This window comes from Emys orbicularis, chromosome 22 (assembly GCF_028017835.1).
Source record: "Emys orbicularis isolate rEmyOrb1 chromosome 22, rEmyOrb1.hap1, whole genome shotgun sequence".
Taxonomy (NCBI): Eukaryota; Metazoa; Chordata; order Testudines; family Emydidae; genus Emys; species Emys orbicularis.
In genome coordinates, this window is record NC_088704.1 from 18,956,311 (window position 1) to 18,973,377 (window position 17,067).

At 51.1% G+C, this 17,067-nt stretch overlaps 1 protein-coding gene across 1 annotated transcript; it reads left to right on the plus strand.

Moving 5' to 3' along the window:
• The first annotated feature begins 1,292 nt into the window (after positions 1-1,292).
• LOC135893573 (probable glutamate receptor) lies at positions 1,293-15,376 on the plus strand. The gene is made up of 10 exons (XM_065421421.1): positions 1,293-1,365; positions 4,538-4,569; positions 7,868-7,930; positions 8,699-8,875; positions 10,733-10,959; positions 11,577-11,674; positions 12,420-12,637; positions 13,041-13,266; positions 14,089-14,336; positions 15,284-15,376. Exons 1-10 carry the CDS (start codon positions 1,293-1,295, stop codon positions 15,374-15,376), a joined length of 1,455 nt encoding a protein of 484 aa, XP_065277493.1.
• The last annotated feature ends 1,691 nt before the right edge of the window (positions 15,377-17,067 follow it).

Below are 17,067 nucleotides of genomic sequence, written 5' to 3' on the forward strand. Positions count from 1 at the left end.
GCAGATCACATCCTTTTAAATGAACCAAATTGAGCACCCAAAATAACAAGTTGCTTCTGAAAATCTTGGCCTTAGCCAGCTGCTCTGCCCTATTTTCTATGGCCGGGGACCAGAGATCCCTCTCCTTGTCGTGTCTCTTAACCAGCTATTTCTGCTCAAACCACTAAGGGAGCGAGTCATTTCCAAGATTACAGCACCTCGCCCTCTCTCCTGTATAGTCTGGAGTGTGAGCTCTCTGGGGCAGGCACTGGCTTCGTGGTTTCGTGCTGAGGGAATAAAGCCTGTTGCAATGGTCTGTGTGACTTGGCATAATACAGCACCATTGCATCTGTCATTGCAGTTACAGCTGGTTGCAAATTTTTCATCAAAGTTTTTCAATGACAAACGGCTTTTCAGGAAAACTTCTGTAAAAAAAAAAAAAAAAATCATTTCATCACGTTCTAACGTTTCCCGTTTTGTGAGGCAACCATTCCAAATGAAATTTGTTCATTGTTGTTTGGTGCAGAATGAAAATGTTTCACTGCAAAGCATCCTGGTGAAAAAATCCCTGAAAAGTTTTGCATGAAGCTGACACTTGTAATTCTGACTCTTTTCCCAGAAAACAAATCCCCCGTTTTTGTTGTTTATCCTGCCCTAATTGCAACTCGGGCTGCAGCACAAACCAGCAAGATTTCAGTGCTTGGCCTGTGTCCAGTTGCTCTGCGCCCACTCTTTCTTCTCCCTGCCAGCCCAAGCAGGCTAATGAGGAGCACTGCTTCCCCATTAGCACCTCATTACCACACACATCTGCAGCCACTTCCCTTCTGCCCCTGGCACACTGATTTCCAGAGGAGGAAATGTAGGCCCTCCGTTTCCCCTCTCCCACTGATGCAAGAACTAGGGTGACCAGACAGCAAGTGTGGAAAAATCGGGACGGGGGTGGGGAGTAATAGGAGCCTATATAAGAAAAAGACCCCAAAATCGGGACTGTCCCTATAAAATCGGGACATCTGGTCACCCTAGCAAGAACTGATTGGAGAAAGCCCTGCTGTGGCATGGCATGGCCCTTTTGCTGCAGTGAAATGCACTGGTGACCCATCACTGAGGTGCCTAGACAAGTGTATTGGTTATGTCTAGGTCCCGTAAACTGTCGTACTTTCACCTGGAGACCTGGAGATTTTTAAAAATATGATGCAGAAAATCTGAGATGCCATGACATTTACCCAACCCTAGTGAACTGTGAAACTGACTTTACCCCACCTGCCTTTTGTCTCTAGCAGGGCTCCCTCTGAGTACCAGCTGTTTCCGCCCTAATGGAGGAAGCTTTTCGCTTGGCTTTGTGTGTGATGATGGGTCTGCTGCTCCTGCGGGGATCGCGCCTGGCAGGTGAGAGCAAAGTCTGCCCCAGAAGTGGTAGGGACCATGCAGACATATTCTCGCTCTACATTGGGATGCGGTCACCTGTGCAGCTCCCTCATTGAGGGGAGCATAAGGGACTGTCCCTTGTGTAGTCTGCTCTGTCCAAGGCTTTAGCTTGGCTACAGAGACACAGCCAGGTCTCTTCTACGCTGCAGCTTGTAACCATGCTGTCTCCACGTCAGACGTGGCTGAGTCTCCTGTCTCCGTTTTGGTTGTAGAGGGGATAAGTGGGGCCAGGAGGCAAACTATGGCTGGAGAGAACTGGGAAGGGAGGCTGGGTTTTGCCAAACTCCATCAGTGAGGTGTCTGTAGCTAAAATCTCCCCAGCATCCCCCACTCTAACCTGCCCCTTGCCAGTGGTATTTTCATGTAACTTCTTAGCATCTTGGAAGGGAAGTGTGAAACCAGTCGCTCTGACAGGCCTCCCTGGCATGGTGTGTCCCTGAGGGAACAAGGGGGCTCCAGGGAGGTGTTTGAGGGAGAGAGAACCTGCTTGGTTTGTGGATAATTGATGCTGCGTCCCCCAGTGCTACCCACAGACAGCAACGGGAGCTTGGCAGGGGCTTGGCCCAGTGAGGAACGGGGAGGTTCACCCCTCCCTCAGCCCTCCGCACAAGGAGCCAGTTTGCTCTCCTCTGCTCAGGGGGCTCGTGTAGCCGAGGGAGCTGATGGCTCAGCCCCGCTGTTCAGCTGCTCAGGTTCCTTCCGCTTCCTAGGTTCTCCCAAGTCTTCTGCTTCAGGAACCAGCTCTAGGGCAAGCAGGGAGGGGGCAGGAAATTGGGTCAAGCCCCCTTCTCTGAACAGTGGTGCAGGGTCTCTCGCTGCCCGTGCAGAACGGAGAAGCCCTGGGCTAAGGTCTCCTCTGGCAGGCCCCTTGTGCCATGTGGCATGTCGACTGGACGGGGGAAGGGCTGAGAATATGAGACCTGCAGTTCTCAGGTCTGTGGCTGAGGAAGCTGAGGTGGCCTCTTGCCGCTGGGAAAGGCTCGAGTTCAGGGGCACGGAGGGGGGGCGGACGAAGGCGCTGCTGGCTGTGCTGTTCCCTAAATGCACAGTCAGTGCCCATCACAGCCCCCCTCCAGTGGTGCACAAGGCCCAGACCGCTCCGGGGGGCTGAACGTGTCCCCTCTGCAGCGCAGTCCCTTCATCCTGCTCCTTCCCCCACTCCCTGCCTCTCCTAGGTACCCTGGAGATGGGCTTGGCCCCAAGAGCCTCCCACCCTTTGCAGCCTGCAAAATCTGAGCCCACATCTCGTTCCGTGGCTTGCGCCCTCGTCGCAGGTGCGGGAAATGGCTGTGGTGGTTTGGCCCTGGAGCAGAGCCTGTTGCTGTCGAAGGGGCAGGGAGCAAGCGCCTACGTGGTCTAGACGTAGCACTTCAGCCCTCCCCAGCACAGGTTGCTCTGTGTCTGGGTGGCTCACAGCTCCCGTCTGTCTCCCCCCTTCATTTTGTGCTGTGTCCTTGGAGTCTCACCAAGGGCCAGCTGTGGATTTGGGTGCAAATGGCGCTGTCGGGGCTTGGAGCGAGTGCTATCCCGCTCGGTTATTTACGGTCCTTGCATACCGTGAGAGCTGGATGCGGCTCCGACAGTGAGGCTTTGGTCGGCCCCAGGCAGCGCCGCTGCAGGGGGCTGAATACTTCAATACAGACGCTTGTTTTCTTCCAAGAGTTCCAAGAAACTCTTCAAAAAGGAGCCCAAGGGAACTCGCGCTGGCTCTAACTTCTGAAACAACAAGCGAGCTCCTTTGAGGAGGTTCAGCTCCCCGGAGAAAGCCGCGTTTGTTCTACAATAAGCCAGAGTTCAGCCTGAGAACAGAAGAGGCAAAACTGATGAACCTTTGTTAAATGAAAGAGCCCAGCAGCTTCCATTTGACAGTGCTCTGAATTCTGCTCGGGGTTTGGCTTTGCAGGCTAGTAGGTCAGTATCTCTCTCATCCCAAAACACGGGCCTGCGTTTTCCTGTGGAAAACTGAGTCTGTGCAGCTAGTAAACGATGCTCTGGACTGTTCGCTCTTTTAGTCCAGCACCTCCAAGCACTTCCAGTTACCCCTGCAATCCACGGCGGGAGATGAGTATTAGCTGGACTTTTGCAGATGCAGAAGCTGAGGCTCAAAGGGACTTATTCAAGGTCATGTGGTAGAGCTGGGAATAGAACCCAGGAGTCCTGATCTCACCACTAATAATAGCGTCCAGCTTTAATACAGCACTTTTCAGCCGCAGCTCTCAAAGCACTTTACCAAGGAGGGCAGGGTCCTTGTCTCCATTTCACAGATGGGAAAACTGAGGCACAGGGCAGGGAAATGACTTGCCCAATATCACCCAGCAGGCTAGTTGCAGAGCCAAGAATAGAGCCCAGGTGTCCTGAGTCCCTGCCCACTAGGCCGTGCTGTCACGCACCAGACACAACTCCTGCAGCAGTAATTGGCATTTTGTTCTGTGTGCTCCCGAGGGTGGCACAGCGAGGCGGCAGCTCAGGCTGGAGTCTGTTCTCTCTCCTCAGTGGGGTGCCTGTCTTCATTTCACTCTCTTTCCAAAAACACTTCATCTTCCCAGCGCCCCGCATGCTACGCCAGGGCCAGTGGGCTCTCCACAATGGGGTGTGGCAGGGAATGATTCCTGTCTGCCACCCCGGTGGCTGCACGGCTGGGTGCCTTCTGCTGCCATGGCCCTATACAACTGGAGAGCATGGGAGCCTGGCTCTGATGTCTGGGTGGGGGGTTTTAATAACTCCCTCCCTCCCCCTACAGAATTTCATAGGGAAGATGGTCCAAAAACACTAGGGAACGTGTCTCCATCACTATCAGCTGCGACAGGGCTTTCCCGTAGGGATGCAGGTGAGGTCCCTGGGCACCCTTTCCTGGAGCGAACATTTTGGGCTTTCTGTACCGGTGGCAGCTGGGATTGTGGCATTTGGCCACATGTATCTGTAGGTATTTGCTGCCCACTAACCGTGTGATGGGAACAAGGGAGCACCCAGAATAAACCCATCAAGTGTCATGAAGCCAAACTCAGCCTGATACAGAGCCCTCTGAAGTCAAGGAGAGTCATTCTCTGGATCGAATGCCCCCCCTAGGAAACGTGATCATTTCCCTTTAAAAGCAGAGTAACCCTCACCAAAAACATCTTGTTTGTATTTACAGGAGCTATCGAGACTGGAAACGCTGTCAGTAAGGTACGTCAAAGTTTGTTAGTACTCCGCTGCAAATGTTCATGTGAAAAGGCCTGTTCACTCCAGAGTGGGTTGTTGGTATTAGTGTTTTCAGTGCATAAAGTTCGCTCAGGAAGGATTAATTTTTGTAATGAATGTTCATGGTTAATGACATCTGTTTGTGTGTGGTTTTTAAATGGATTTAAATTTTTTGCTCTATCAAAATAAGCCAAATAAGCCTCAAGGAAAAACCCATCATCAGCTATTATTATTTCAGGACGATAGAAATAAACTCCTCACTGAGGGTCATAACAAACGCTGGATAGTCTGTTTTTTCAGCATGATGGAATGCTGCTTTTTTAGCCAGACACGCACAAAATCCTTGTTCTTAGCCCTCAAGTTGTGTTTTAACTGCCAATAATTTCAATTAACAATAACTCAGGGGAAAGGGGAGACAGTGTCTCAGGTTTTTGCATGAAGGAAGAAATAGGCAATTAAAGGACGTTTACTAATTAAATCTAATCCTACCAAGCCTGCTTGGAAGTAAACTGCAGGTCTGATAGCAGCTCCGATAGGCATCCCCACGCTAGCTGTGATCTGGCTCACGCAGCTCAGGTTGGCAATGAAGACGTGACGGCATGTGCTGCATGAACCTGCCTAGAACCCGGGTACACGCTTGCATTCCTGGTCTGAGCCAGGTCCACACTGTCATGCCTTCAGTGCTGTGTGAGTCGCGCCAGCTAGATTCAAGCTAGCACCGGTGTATCTACCTGACTCCAGCTGCTGGGTACACAAACCCTATATTATATTGATATTAAGTAGTGGCTAGAGGCCCAAGCCAAGCTAGGGATTCCGTTGTGCATGGTGCTGTACGCACAAAGGGAGGGAGGGGAAACAGTGGCACAGAGAGGGGAAGTGATTTATCCAAGGTTACACAGCAGGGCAGAGTGGGGAACAGAACCCAGCTCTCCTGGATTACGGCTACACTCCAAAAAACCACCCCCTTGTGTCAGTCAGTCTGCGCCTGGGGCAGCTGGCTCCGGCTGGCGCTCTGCAGCTAAACGTAGCAGCGTGGTTGCTCCCATTCTGGCTGGAGGCGGCTCTGGAATCCGGCGAAGGGGGTGGGTTTTGGAGCTCAGGCACCAGCTCCAGCAGGAATATCTACACTGCTATTTTTAGCCTTGTAGCATAAGCCTTGCAAGCCTGTGGCGGTTGCAGTGGGGTTTGGGGGGACTTCTTTGCAGTAAAGACGTACCCCAAATTCCCATGCTGGTGCTCTATCCACCAGATTGTGCTGCTTCTGAGAGGGAGGCAGGTAGATAAACAGATTGATTCATTCACTGGATTGCTGATAAAAAAAAAAAAATACTTCAGCTTCTTGTAAGGTCACTTATTTCCTCCCCTATCAACGCGACTCTTCCCGTCGGGGAAGTTTTTGTCTCTTCCTCTCATTCAGTTCTTGAAATGGAACTGAAATGAATGCAGCTCGTTGGACGTTTACCGCGCTTCGTGCTCGAGTGGCAGTGGCAGCATTGCTTCTAGAACAGCATCTTAGTTAACTGCTGACAGATGGCCCCCATCTCAGGACCTGATTCTGGGAGGTGCCCAGCTCCTTCCATTCCAGGGGCACTCAATACCCTGGGAGATCAGACCCCCTTTTGCTGTTGTACCTCCTGCAAAAATAATAGCGCTTGGTTTTTCTTGAGGCAGCAAAACAGATGTAATAGGTCAGGTTCTGGCCCTAACACCTTGACACGGTGGCTGTGCGAGGGCTGTGAAGGTAGGAAAACACTGTTCAGTGCTCCATGCAGAACTGAATCTGTGCTTTCCTTGCCTCCCCCTTATCGAATGCTCCCTGCCGTTCTGTGCCTCCTGGAAGTGAGCTCTAATGAGGCCTTAATTGGCTTCCAGCTGTTTTGTCTGCAGCGTAAATTGATCGTTTTTGAAAGAATGTGTATGTGCTGTGTATCCCAAGAAGCGAGACAACATTGAAAGTGATTTTTGTTGGGGTAAAATACGTTGGCAACACGAGATAAAGTAAATGGTTGTGATTTATTAATTACCGTTGGGGAGCGAGTGACAGGTGACGGAGTCAAGGGGGAGGGGGAGACATATCAGTGGGCCCGCGCCGCAGTGGGTGAAAAGCGGTGTGGCTTCGTTGACTGCAGTGGGGTTGTGCCAACTTACACCAGCTGAGAATCTGGCCCTTTAAGTCTAGATATTCAGTGCTGGCTGCCCTGAACGTGGCCCCCTGGTGCTCGGACTTCCGGGGGACTGCACTGGAGGAACGGGGCCTGTGCTCCTGCAGAACCATGTGGCAAGTGGATTGCTGCAAAACCTAATACTTTGGAGGTGTGGCACTCTGATGCTGCGAGTGCCCGCCTGCCCTGGCAGGGAGGGTCAGAGGACCTTGGGGGCATTGCCAGGTGTTTAGCGTGTGAATCGGGTAAACCCCAGCGGTGGGTCTGCCATTATTAGAGCCATTTAACACATGCCTGTGAGCTGCGTTTGCCCCAGAGTCCCGGTGCAGAAAGCATCAGTGAGCCTGCTTTGCTAGATCGAGCCCTTTCTCCCATCTCCATGCCGAGCGCCTTGAAAGGAGACACTTAGCTTTTCTGCTGGCCTTGGCATCGCCATGTGCCTCGGTTTCCCCATCTGTCACTTGGGGATAATGATATTAAACGGTCACCTTTTGTGGGGGTAGAGGGTATTTATCCAGCACTTTGCAGGGCCATGTTGTTAAGTGTCTGGCTTTGATGCAGCACTTTTTATCGGTGGATCTCAAAGCGCTTTATGAAGGAGGTCAGTATCACTATCCCCGTTTTACAGGTGGGGAAACTGAGGCACAGAGAGGTCACCGAGCAGGCCAGTGGCAGAGCTGAAAATAGAATGCAGGTCTTCTAAGTCCAGTCTAGGTCTCTATCCACTACACTGTGCTGCCCCCGTTACAACTTGTGAAGGGGCAGAGAGAGGGCGTCAAGCTCTGTGGGATTAACTCGTTGCTGTCAGGAACGTGCCAGCGTCCAACCCCCAATGCATGGGTGGAAGGTGGAATTTGCAGCTGTCCCTTCACTCCTGATGGCACGTGCCATTTGCTTTCCCACAGCTTGAAAGCAGACTTGCTAATTCTGTGGCACCATTTAGATGGTAAGGCCTTTGGGACAGGGACCATCTGTGTACTGTGTTTGTACAGCGCCTTGCACTATGGGGTCTTATCCATGACCGGGCCCCAAGGTACAATACAAATAACAATGGGTCGGGCTGAGCGGACGCCCTTCATGGCTGAGCTCCAGCTGCTCACCTTGAATGCTTTGCACTGCAGGGCGGCGATGAGGAAGGACAAGGGGCAACAGATCCTCAGACGCTGACTGTCACAACAATCCTGGTAAGGCCGAGGAGGGCGTTGCTGTTAGCGGCTGGGGTAACGGAGTGTCTTCATCCCATCCCGAGGCTTGCACGTGGCTTTGTCTGTTTCTGAGTCCAAACTCCCTTCCTCTGTCTGTCTTCAGTGAGCCTTCCTAGGGCGCTCAGGTACAGCTAGCCAGGCTAGAGGTCAGGATGACCGGCGGCTTCCAGGACAGAACAGGCCCAATCCAGCAGGAGGGTTGGGTGGATGCTTCTTTCAAACATGTATTATCTTGAGAGCCAGGCCTGTTCTCAGCTAGACACGGCCAACGCCTGTTGAGCACAGCAGGAGTTGCTCGTGTCCCGCAGCGGAAGTCGGTAGTGCCCAGACTTGTTGCTCAGCACTGCTGGGAAACTCAAAAGCAAGAAACAGATCATGTGAAAAGCAAATAAAAGCCTAAGTGGTCAAAAATGAGGCCGCCCTGCTTTACGAGTGGGGGAGTCCCATACAGGGGCTGGTGACGAATTCAACGTTTCACGTGAATGAGTGACTGTTAGCATCTCTTACCAGGGAGGAGGTGTGTGGGGAGGCTCCCAGGGGAGCAAATTTCCAGATCCTGGAAGCACTACAGCTAATTCCTGGGCTCTACCGCCAGGTCTTGCATCTGCAGGGTGCCATCTTTGGGGGTTTGGCAGGCCGAGGGGGTGGAGGCTGCTGAAACCGGGAGGGATCTCAGAACCGGGCTCCGGTTCGTGCTGGTGGAACTGTCTGGTTTCAAACATCCTCCCCCTCCCCCGTTGGGTGCAGCAAGACCCCTATGCGATGGCAAGAAGCACAGAGCTGGAGGGCTACTGCCTGGATCTGCTGGACAAGCTTGCCAAGATGCTGCACTTCAACTACAAGGTGACGATAGTGAAAGATGGCCGCTACGGGGCGGTCTCCGGCGGGAACTGGACCGGGATGGTCGGCGAGATCATCAGACAGGTGACTTTTCTCGGGAGGGCTGAACTTCCCCAGGTGTGGGGGTGGAAACAACCAGGTTAGCAGTTCATTTATTTGCTGGCTGTGACAGCTCCCCCTGCCCCCCCCCCCCGGCTGGGGATTGTCGTTTCCCTGACAACCCCAGGGAGCTGTCACCCTGCCCACTTCACCTCGGCACTAACAATCCAAGTGCCTAGCACATCTCTTCACGCAGCACTTGGCAAGCGTTTGGTATGGAGGCCTCCCTGTGAGGAAGGCCAGTAGCATTCTCCCCATTCATCAGATAGGGAAACTGAGGCACAGAGCTGGGAAGTGACTGTGCACAAGACCACAGAGGAAAGTGGGAGTTCCTGGCTTGCTGTGTTTGTGCTCAGACCACTAGGCTGTGCTGCCTCTCGGACTGCTGAGGGGTACTGGATTGCAACTGAGTGGCCATAATGTTCCATTCACTCTAATGTGCCAAAGATAAAGGCTTTAAAGGAAACTGTCTTAAAACCAAACAGTTGGCTGAAATACATCTGAGGTGCAGCCCTTGCTAGTTGGTATCGGGAGGTCAGAATGAAACTGATGCAAACACCTTGGAGGCTGGGACAAATTCACTTGCCAACTTTCAAAGAGACAAGGTGGGTGAGGTCATAGTTTTCATTGGACCAGCTTCTGTTGGGGAAGGAGACATGCTTTCTCGACCTGAAGAAGAGCTCCGTGTAGCTCGAAGGCTTGTCTCTTTCACCACCCAAAGTTGGGCCAGTAAAAGATATGACCTCACCTGCCTCGTCTCTCTCATTTCCTGGGACCGACATGGGTAACTTTTAAAACTCTTGGTCATAGCAGGTTTCAGAGTAGCAGCCGTGTTAGTCTGTATCCGCAAAAAGAACAGGAGTACTTGTGGCACCTTAGAGACTAACAAATTTATTAGAGCATAAGCTTTGAAGAAGTGGGCTGTAGCCCACGAAAGCTTATGCTCTAATAAATTTGTTAGTCTCTAAGGTGCCACAAGTACTCCTGTTCTTTTTTTGGTCATAGCAGTGGCTCAACAAGGGTGCATTTACTGTACGCGTCCTGTTCTTCACATTCCATGGATCTATCTGGATACATGGCAGGGCTGGTCCAGAAATAAAGGGCCAGCCCAAGCGTATGTAGCTCCCGGTAGATTTCGGAGGAGGAGGGAGGGAGAAAGCGGCTTCTTTGGGTGAATCCAGCTAAGGGTACGTCTTCACTTACATCCGGGTCCGGATGTAAGCAATCGATTTTCTGAGTTCGATTTATCGCGTCTGGTTAAGACGCGATAAATCGATCCCGGATCGATCCCGGAAGTGCCCCGGATCGATCCCGGAAGTGCTCGCCTTCGACGCTGGTACTCCAGCTCGGCGAGCGGAGTACGCAGCATCGACGGGGGAGCCTTCCTGCCGCGTCTGGACCGCGGTAACTTCGGACTAAGGTACTTCGAACGTAGCTGAATTTGCGTACCTTAGTCCGAAGTGGGGGGGTTAGTGTAGACCAGCCCTTAGTTAATTACAATAAACTAGCTAAGGACACGTTTTTATGGGCTCCTTGTCCTGTGTTGCCACCTGGTGGCAAGTTGCAAGTTAGCGCCTATGCTGCCCTGAGTCCGGCCCAGCTCTCCAAATCCTGGCTCTGGCTCATGCCTGTAAATGCTGCAGCCTGGAGAAGTGAGGCAGAGCTCGCGTCTCAGCCCTGGCTCTTCCCGAAATGGGGCTGGTTTGCCAGAATGGCAACTAGGAGGCTGCTAAGGAGGACGGAGTGGGGGTTGTCCGGTGGCCACCTATCCACTGGGAACTGAGACGCCCCCAGCTCGTGTCCTAAAGATTGCTGAGACCGACGTCCCGGCTTGCCCTGCAGGAAGCAGACCTCGCTGTGGCTCCCTTGACGATCACGTCCGCGAGGGACGAGGTGATTTCCTTCACCATGCCATTCCTGGCCACGGGGATTGGGATCCTGCTCAGGAAGGACGCTGCCTCCCAGGGTGCCTCTCTCTTCGGCTTCCTCGCTCCCTTCAGTAAGGAGACCTGGACTGGCGTGATGGTTGCTTACCTGCTGACCTGCCTCTGCCTGTTTCTTGCAGCCAGGTAAAAATACATCTGCTGCTCCGTACAGTGTGTTTGGCTTTCTCTGGGACCCATTGCTTTCCCCAGCCACCAAACAGATCCTTACTCCTAGCCAAAGCACTGGGCAGCATTTGCTCCTGCACACCTCAGAACAGCTCACTGGGCTAAAAGTGCAGATAAAGTGTCTCTTTTAAGGCCCACGGTACTTGAGAGATCACAGCAAAATCAGGGTCTCTTCCCCTCTAGATAGTCACAGTTAGGGTGACCAGACAGCAAAAGTGGGGCTGAAAGAAAAAGACCCCAAAATCGGGATTGTCCCTATAAAATCGGGACATCTGGTCACCCTAGTCACAGTGCACCATGTCTCTAACATTGTAAGAAGCTTTGGATGCTCCATTTAAACACATGAATTTCATCCCTGTGCTTTCACCTTCATCACGGTTAATTTCTCTCCCCTTAAACCTGACCATGTTTGTGTCTAAGGCGCAACTCCCCTGCTGCGTTTCACCTCCGGTCCTCCAAACAGGAACACAGTCACTCTGAATCCTAGACTGGAGCTGTGTGGGGCACGGAACAACCCCGGCCCCTCTGCGGTTGATGCTGGCAGGGCTGTTGTGACACCTGGTTTCTTTCCATAGGCTGAGCCCCTGTGAATGGAAGGACCCCAAGAGTGAGGAGAACCACTTCACCTTTCTGAACAGCCTCTGGTTTGGAGCGGGAGCTCTTACCCTGCAAGGTAGGACCCTAGTGTGGCTATGGGTGTGACCAGCTAAATTTAAGGTCAGGCTTGAGAAAGCCCTGGCTGGGATGATTTAGTTGGGGATTGGTCCTGCTTTGAGCAGGGGGTTGGACTAGATACCTCCTGAGGTCCCTTCCAACCCTGATACTCTATGATTCTATGATCTACAGCTGTCAGGAGCCGATGTACCATTTCGGCCCACCTCCATCGCGGTGTAAAGACCTTGCCTGCGGCTGTGGGGGCGGCCTGCTGTGCTCTATGGACTGCCCTGCCCGTTTGATTTTGGTTGAGAATGGCGTCTCAGCAGGACGTCAAGCAGCACTAACTGTGCCCTCTGGCCCTGCCTCTACAGGGTATTGTCCGCAGACAGCACCTTACTCATCGCTCTGCTTGAGTACCGGAGGGGCGGGGGAGGTGGTTTGAAGGGACGTTAACTTCACACCGGTGTTTCTGAGGTCAGAGGGTGCCAACCTCTCCTTTGCTTTTGGCCGTTGGTGGGGTTTCCATGCAGCGGGTGGGTGAATCGGGCTGAGGCAGTGTTGCTTTCCAGGGCTCCTGCACTAGCACAAGACTGCTGTGCGCTGGTCTCTAGCGCTGCAGGGGAAGTTCCTGTCGTTAAATAAAGAGAAACGCACTTTTTAAACACACGTGTGCACGGCTACGCTACCAGCTGCCCTCGCTGTCCCTTTTGTGCGCGTGTCAAGCTGTTAACCCTGCGGCTGCCTCCTTCTCTCCTCTGCAGGTGCCGCGCCTTATCCCAAAGCACTGTCCGGGCGAATCATCGCTGCCATCTGGTGGCTGTTCACCATCTCTCTGCTGGCGGCCTACATTGCCAATTTCACCGCCTTGCTGCGCTCTGGGAACGAGCCGCTCCCGATCCAGACTTTTGAAGATCTCGTGAAGCAGAGAGAGATCGAGTTTGGGACAATAGAAAGTTCCTCCACGTTTCGGTTCTTTAAGGTGCCTGACCCTCTAGTAGATTCCCTACGAGCCCAGGAGCTGCGATTGTGCTTAGAGTCAGACTCCGCACATAGACCGCTTATGCCAGCCAAGCTTTGATGAGCTTCTTTTGCTTAGCTAGTGAGCTTCCTGGATAGGTTGAATGGGTTCCCGCTTCAGTTCTTGCTGACTTCTAAAGCTGTGTATCCCTGGTCTGCCTGGTGACGCTTTACCTTTTATCTGTGTACTTCCCTGAGAGACTGGTTAACTTCCCCGCATTGGCAGCTCTCAGACAGAGGCTCAGAGGGAGAGAGAGTTTAAACTATCTTCTCCAGATGGCTATTTTGCAGTTGGTGCACACTGGTCTAGTACGGCAGCTCCCTTGATCACTGCGAGGTTTGATGCTTTACTTTGTGGGCTGCAGAACTCCAGGAATCCCATCCATCAGATGATCTACGAGTACATGGACAAGAGGAGAGACTATGTGTTAGTCAAAAACTACCACGAGGCGGTTCAGCGTGTGCTGGAATCGAATTACGCCTTCATCGGGGAATCCATATCCCAAGACTTTCTGGCAGCCAGGCACTGCAATTTGATCAGGGCCCCCGAGGTCGTTGGAGCGAGGGGACTCGGCATTGCTACAGCAAAGGGTGAGACACGTCTGCTGCTTTGTTTCCACCCCGCCAGTTCCTTTCAACTCACTTGCAGCAACTGTGCCACAGAGCTAAGAACCCCTGATTTCTAGATCCACTTCAGTGCTCTTCTGCCGGCACATGGGGCATAGGACAACTTCAATGGGCCAGGTCCAAACAGCCTCTCCTGCCATGAGACTGAGGGGAGCTCAGTGACCCGAAGCAACGTCAATATCCAACGTATTAATTCTGCTGATGACTTTGGGCTCCCAAAGTTTTGCTCTCTGACACGGACCCTTCATTCTTTAGAGCTAAAGAATCCCCCGCCAGTCAGTGATTGGTTAATTTTTTTCTGTAGCCCCAACGTCCCAGAATAGCAGCCAGTGCAGTCTGAGGACTAAAAAAAAAAAAATTAAAAGTTTGCTGCCACCTCCTGGGAAGGCTTTGATGGTTGTTCTCTTTCATGGCTGTTCTGCCTGTACTTTTTACATTGCCTTTCCCTGAATCTCTTTAATGATTTGTTTAGGCGGACTGGCATGAGGATAGCGTAGCTGTTCAACAGCTCAGCCGCTCCCACTGCTTGGCTGTTTTGAGAGATGACTGTTAGTTTTTAAAATGCAAAGATCTAACATTGTCTGTCATGGTTATCCCATCTTTCCTCTCAAAGAGCTTCAACAGTTACACACTCACAACATCCCTGGACTGTAGCCATCCCAGAGGTGGTAAGCAGCAGCCAACTGACTGCACGCTGCGTATTTATGGGTTGTGCCTAAGCGGCTATCATTAAATTGTGCAAGTGTCGTATAATGCTCCAGTTCATTTCTCTCTGCTACCCTCCAGGATCACCATGGGCCAATAAACTCTCCCTTGCTGTCCTGAAACTGGGCGAATCAGGCGACCTGGACTACCTGCGTAACAAGTGGTGGGAGACCACCTGTTTCCATAAGGGCTCGGACACATGGAGTCCTCTGAAACCCCAAGCCATGGGTGGACTTTTCCTGGTTCTTGCGATCGGCCTCGCCCTGGGAGTGATTGTGGCTTTGGTGGAGTTGTCAAACAAGAGCCGACATGCTGCTGAACGGGAGAAGGTAAGTGGCTCTGTGACGCCTCCTTACCTTTGCACAGCATTACTCTCATGCGATGGACCTAGATCCCCGCCCCCAGCACACTGTAACTAGCGAGTCAGAGAGGTGTCTGGGACCCCGCCTGGTGGAAAACATTTGACACAGGGTATATCTGCACTGCAACTGGAGATGTCACAAAGCTAGTGTCTGAGTATGTACCTAGGATCTCAGACAGGATTGTACATGAGCTGTTAGCCCATGACACCATTGCTACGCTGCTATCTCTATCAAAGCCAGTGTGGCTACATCTACCCAAGCTGGAAATTACATCTCTAGCTGCAGCATAGATGTATCCTTAGAAACAGTCCTTCTGTATTACTACAGATCTTTGCACAAAAGTAAGATCTCCATTATGGAAAGAACTCTGTTTATTCCTCACTTAAAGTGATGATCTATAACATTTCCACAGCCTGTGATTCGTGATGCTATCATTGAGGGTTATGAATTCATTTAGGGAATAAACTGGAGGAGATAAGAAAAATACTTGATTTTTTTTGTTTTAACTCTAGTTATCAGTTAGTATTCGTGTGCCTTCTAACTTGCTGGGTGTGGACAGACAGAGGACGAGTGTGTGTCAGAATTAACGTCAACTGCATTGCTTAAGTTATGCTGCTGTAAAACTGGTGCAAGTGGAAAGTCTTGGCAGTACACCCACTTGATTTGCTACTTCTCTCCTGTTTCCTTGGCAATGATAAATTTGTTCTAAAGTACCAGTAGTTCCAAGGAATGCTTCGACAAGTAAGGGAACGAATGCAAAGAAAAGACCGCTCTTGCAGTTCCTGTGCTTGGATCTCAGCCTTCTTGTGCTCAGCTGATTCCTTAGTACAACCGAGACACTATGTACATTAAAGGGGACTTTTCTGGGTCACATGGAACACCTTCTCCTCCCCCACCCCCTTCGTATCTTTCAGAAATCTTGCTGCTCTGTTCTCATGGAGGAGATGAGTCATCGGTTCAGAATAAAAGAAGGTGCAAGAGAGAATCCAGAAAAGGTTAAACCATAAGAAGCTCTTTGGGGAGTGGAGTCTCAGTATTAATCAATTTCTTTCCTACTGTGTGTATTCAATAGTAGCTGTTTCTCTGCACTGGCTCTATATCTCTGTAGCTTCCCTAGCACTAGGAAAGGTCAATCTCTATAACGATTGAACCGCATACAGAGAACTAAATAGCTCAGAGGACTGATTCCAGATCCTAGCCGCTCTAGAGCGCTACATTCAGCCTAGCAATGATGACTGAAGATGTCAGCATCTGATGGCTATTGGGTGGCCTACGTAAAACCGTCCCAGCGCAAAGGTTGAGGACTGAGCCAACGTGGCGAATGAGCACCTCATTCATACGAGGTTCTGTCTACACTAGACTTGTCGGTGTGGCTGCAGCACCTAACAGTAGCAGTGAAGCTTTAGCAGCATGGGCTGGATAGTCCGCCCCCCGCTGCTGGGTATGTTTTGAAGCAATGAGCCCATGTTGCCACAGCTTCACTTCTTTTGTTATTTGAAGCTTGGGTACATCTGTGTGCGCCACAATCACACCTGACTGCAGTGTAGACGTACTCTTAGCATATGGTGACACTACAGCTGGGGATGTGACTAGCAGCTTGGGTAGAGTAAGCTCGCTCGAGTACCAGCTAGCGCAGGTCTGTCTACAGGCTGGGCCAGTCCCACCCTCGCCTGCAGTGTAGACGTATCTTTAGAAGTGGACCGTGCAAGCTCAGAGTTGAGGCACATAAGCAACAGCCGCTGATGTGTCTCTGCACTGTCCCCTGGGCTGTACCTGCTCTGTGACAAAGCAGAGGATTGTGGCTGTCAAGCCAGCAACTTCTGTCAGTGGTAATTGTTTTTTTAAATGCTCAAAACTGGAGCTGTGAGTGAAGGGGGATCAGTGGGAATAGTCTAGACCCCAGCGTAGGAGACTAGAATGAGACTTCAGGAGCAGCGTAAAATAGAATGAGCAGTATTTTCCATGGTGCTGCCTAGGTTACTGCCTGCCATTTTTCAGGATGACAAAGATCGTGTCTGTACAGAGCTTTGAATACTGAAAATGCAACAAGTATCAAAGAAAAGCTTTGCTGGACAAAATACACTTATTCAGATCCAGAGCATGGGAACAACTGTATTAAAAGGCAAACTGTGATCTTTAGCTTTTAAGTTAATGCTTCTGCTTGGCACCTGCCAATGTTCATCAGTAGAACTTCCTCCAAGTGAGATTTCAAAACAAGTCTGCTAGCCAGGAGCATGTTGAAGGGCACAGTGGTTGAGATTCACTCCCATGCAAAACTTCCAGGCTCGGGTTCCTAGGTCTCTCACTCACCTACCACACAAAGGTGAGTTTTTCCTAGTGAAAATGTATTGGCATCAGACTATTAAAAAAAAAAAAAAAAAAAAAAAAAGGGCGGGCGATGCAAATCTTGTTGCCTGCAGTTTTTGAATTGAATGACTCACTTAGTATCAGCCACCCGTGGAAAGAGTGACTTCAATGGAATATTAACAGCTTCAGTTATGCTGAGCTTGAACTAGATAAAATGAGGTAAATCAACTAAAATAACCTGGCTCTTAAATCAGCAGGGCCAATTTAAAGGGTCACAGCTTAACTAATGTGTGATCAAACATTGCAATGCATCGTTATTACACTTGGTTTGAGAGTTTTCGTTGCCTTTCAGCATATCAAAAGCTCTGGGCTTGGTGGCAGAGCATGTTAC